The 1,979-nt window shown below is 43.8% G+C and overlaps 1 protein-coding gene across 1 annotated transcript in view; it reads left to right on the top strand.

Moving 5' to 3' along the window:
- Positions 1–650: 650 nt before the first annotated feature.
- The window catches only part of TRPC5 (transient receptor potential cation channel subfamily C member 5), a 177,037-nt gene continuing 175,708 nt past the window's right edge, over positions 651–1,979 (top strand). The window contains exon 1 of the mRNA XM_006917274.1: positions 651–1,028. Within this exon, the coding sequence (XP_006917336.1) occupies positions 651–1,028 (378 nt within the window). The remainder of the gene's footprint in view (positions 1,029–1,979) is intronic.

Raw genomic sequence — 1,979 nt, 5'->3', positions numbered from 1 at the left:
AACGAGGTTGTAGTTAGCACTAACATGGGATTGCAATCCAGAATCCACATCTGGGGCAGCTGCAAATGTAATCCTGAAAATCAGCATAAGCCCATAAGCCCAGAGCCCAAAGGAAATTGGCCAAAGATGAGCTCAACTTTGCATCACTGATCAGAAGTATTATCATGAGTATTTTCTGACACCAGAAGAGAAGGAAAGAACTAGCTTGTGCCATGTCTCAGGAGGTGTACCTTGAGCCAGTTGCTTTAATAATGTATTATCTTATTTCACTCTCACAATAGGAATTAGTCTTGAGCACAGGTTCTGGTATATAGTGAGCAGTCACTAATGATAGCTGCTATGAATATTATTAATATTGATAACCTTAATAATAATAAACTAAGCAGAGGGCTTGGCTTGAGTAACTTATCCCAGGTCACAAAACTGGTAGAGGCAGAATTTGAACCCAGGCCTTCCTGGTGCTAAAGCCTGGGCTTTTTCTGCTATACTCCTTTGAAAGAAGAAAAAGATTATGACATTAAAACAGTTTGAGATTTTCCAACCCCTCAACTAGGCTGCCTCATAACTGGCCATTTGAGACCTTCAGCCATCTAAGAATATCTTTGGTCTCCCTCTCTCTCCTCATTCAGGTTTCTATATTGCTATGAACCATGGCCCAATTGTACTACAAAAAGGTCAACTACTCACCATACAGAGACCGCATCCCCCTGCAAATCGTGAGAGCTGAGACAGAGCTCTCTGCAGAGGAGAAGGCCTTCCTCAATGCTGTAGAGAAAGGGGACTACGCTACTGTGAAGCAGGCCCTACAGGAGGCTGAGATCTACTACAATGTCAACATCAACTGCATGGATCCTCTGGGCCGGAGTGCCCTGCTCATTGCTATTGAGAATGAGAATCTGGAGATCATGGAGCTACTGCTAAACCACAGTGTGTATGTAGGCGATGCTTTGCTCTATGCCATCCGCAAAGAAGTAGTGAGTGCTGTGGAGCTTCTGCTCAGCTACAGGCGGCCCAGTGGAGAGAAGCAGGTAAGAGAAGTCCCTACATGTTGGGAAATAGCCAAGGACAATAGGGCACCAGGTTCAGAAGCCTTGAAACTGGAAAGGTTAAGTAGGCTAGAGTTGAGAAGCCCTGTCATAGCAACCCTCATCTCTCAGGAATAGCATCAGTGATCTCAGATGGTATCCTAGAACTACCCTGCATGACCCCATGCTAAGTTTTACTTATTTGCCTTTTCTTTATTTGTATTTGCATATGTATATTCAATACTTAATAATCCTAAAGTATGCTCTCTATTTCCAGAATATTCAAGCTTCTGCTACTCTCCCTACCCCCTGCTCTCTATCCTTATTTTTGGCCTCTACTCAAAGGTTACATTCTAGAAAAGGCGAAACCAAATACAGAATTGGGCTTTCTTCTTCTCACCATCCTCTCTCCTAAAGAAAGACAAGAGACCTTTAACATGAGTGCCACAATGCTGACATATTTTTCTAGTACCTATTATGTTACTGCATTCCACCCCTAGATGTTAGAGTTTCTGCTTCGGTGATTCCCCTATCCTCTGAAGCACCTAGGTTTCATACTCTGGAGTCATCTTTGAGTCCTTCTTCAACCTTGCCTCCAAGTCCAATCCCCAAACCCTGTGGTTTCTTCCTTCCTAATATCTTTTGCATACTTTCTCCTCTCTAGCCCAGCTCCCATCACTCTGCCTCTGGTTCTCATCATCTCTCTCCTAGATAAGTGGTTCTCAAAATGTGGTCCCTATGCCAGCAGCGTTAACATCATCAGGGGAACTTGTTAAAATGCAAATGAAAATTCTCAGGCCCTACCACCAACTGAATTAGAAACTGGGGGGTAGGGCCCAGCAAGCTGTGTCTTAACAAGCCCTTCAGGGGATTCTTATGCACACTCAGGTGTGAGAACAAATGTCCTAGACTAACGTGAAAATCTTCTAACTGAACTCTCTGCCTCTAACCTCT

Source organism: Pteropus alecto, unplaced genomic scaffold, assembly GCF_000325575.1.
Source record: "Pteropus alecto unplaced genomic scaffold, ASM32557v1 scaffold107, whole genome shotgun sequence".
NCBI classification, from domain to species: Eukaryota; Metazoa; Chordata; class Mammalia; order Chiroptera; family Pteropodidae; genus Pteropus; species Pteropus alecto.
This window is presented reverse-complemented; position numbering and strand designations above follow the sequence as displayed.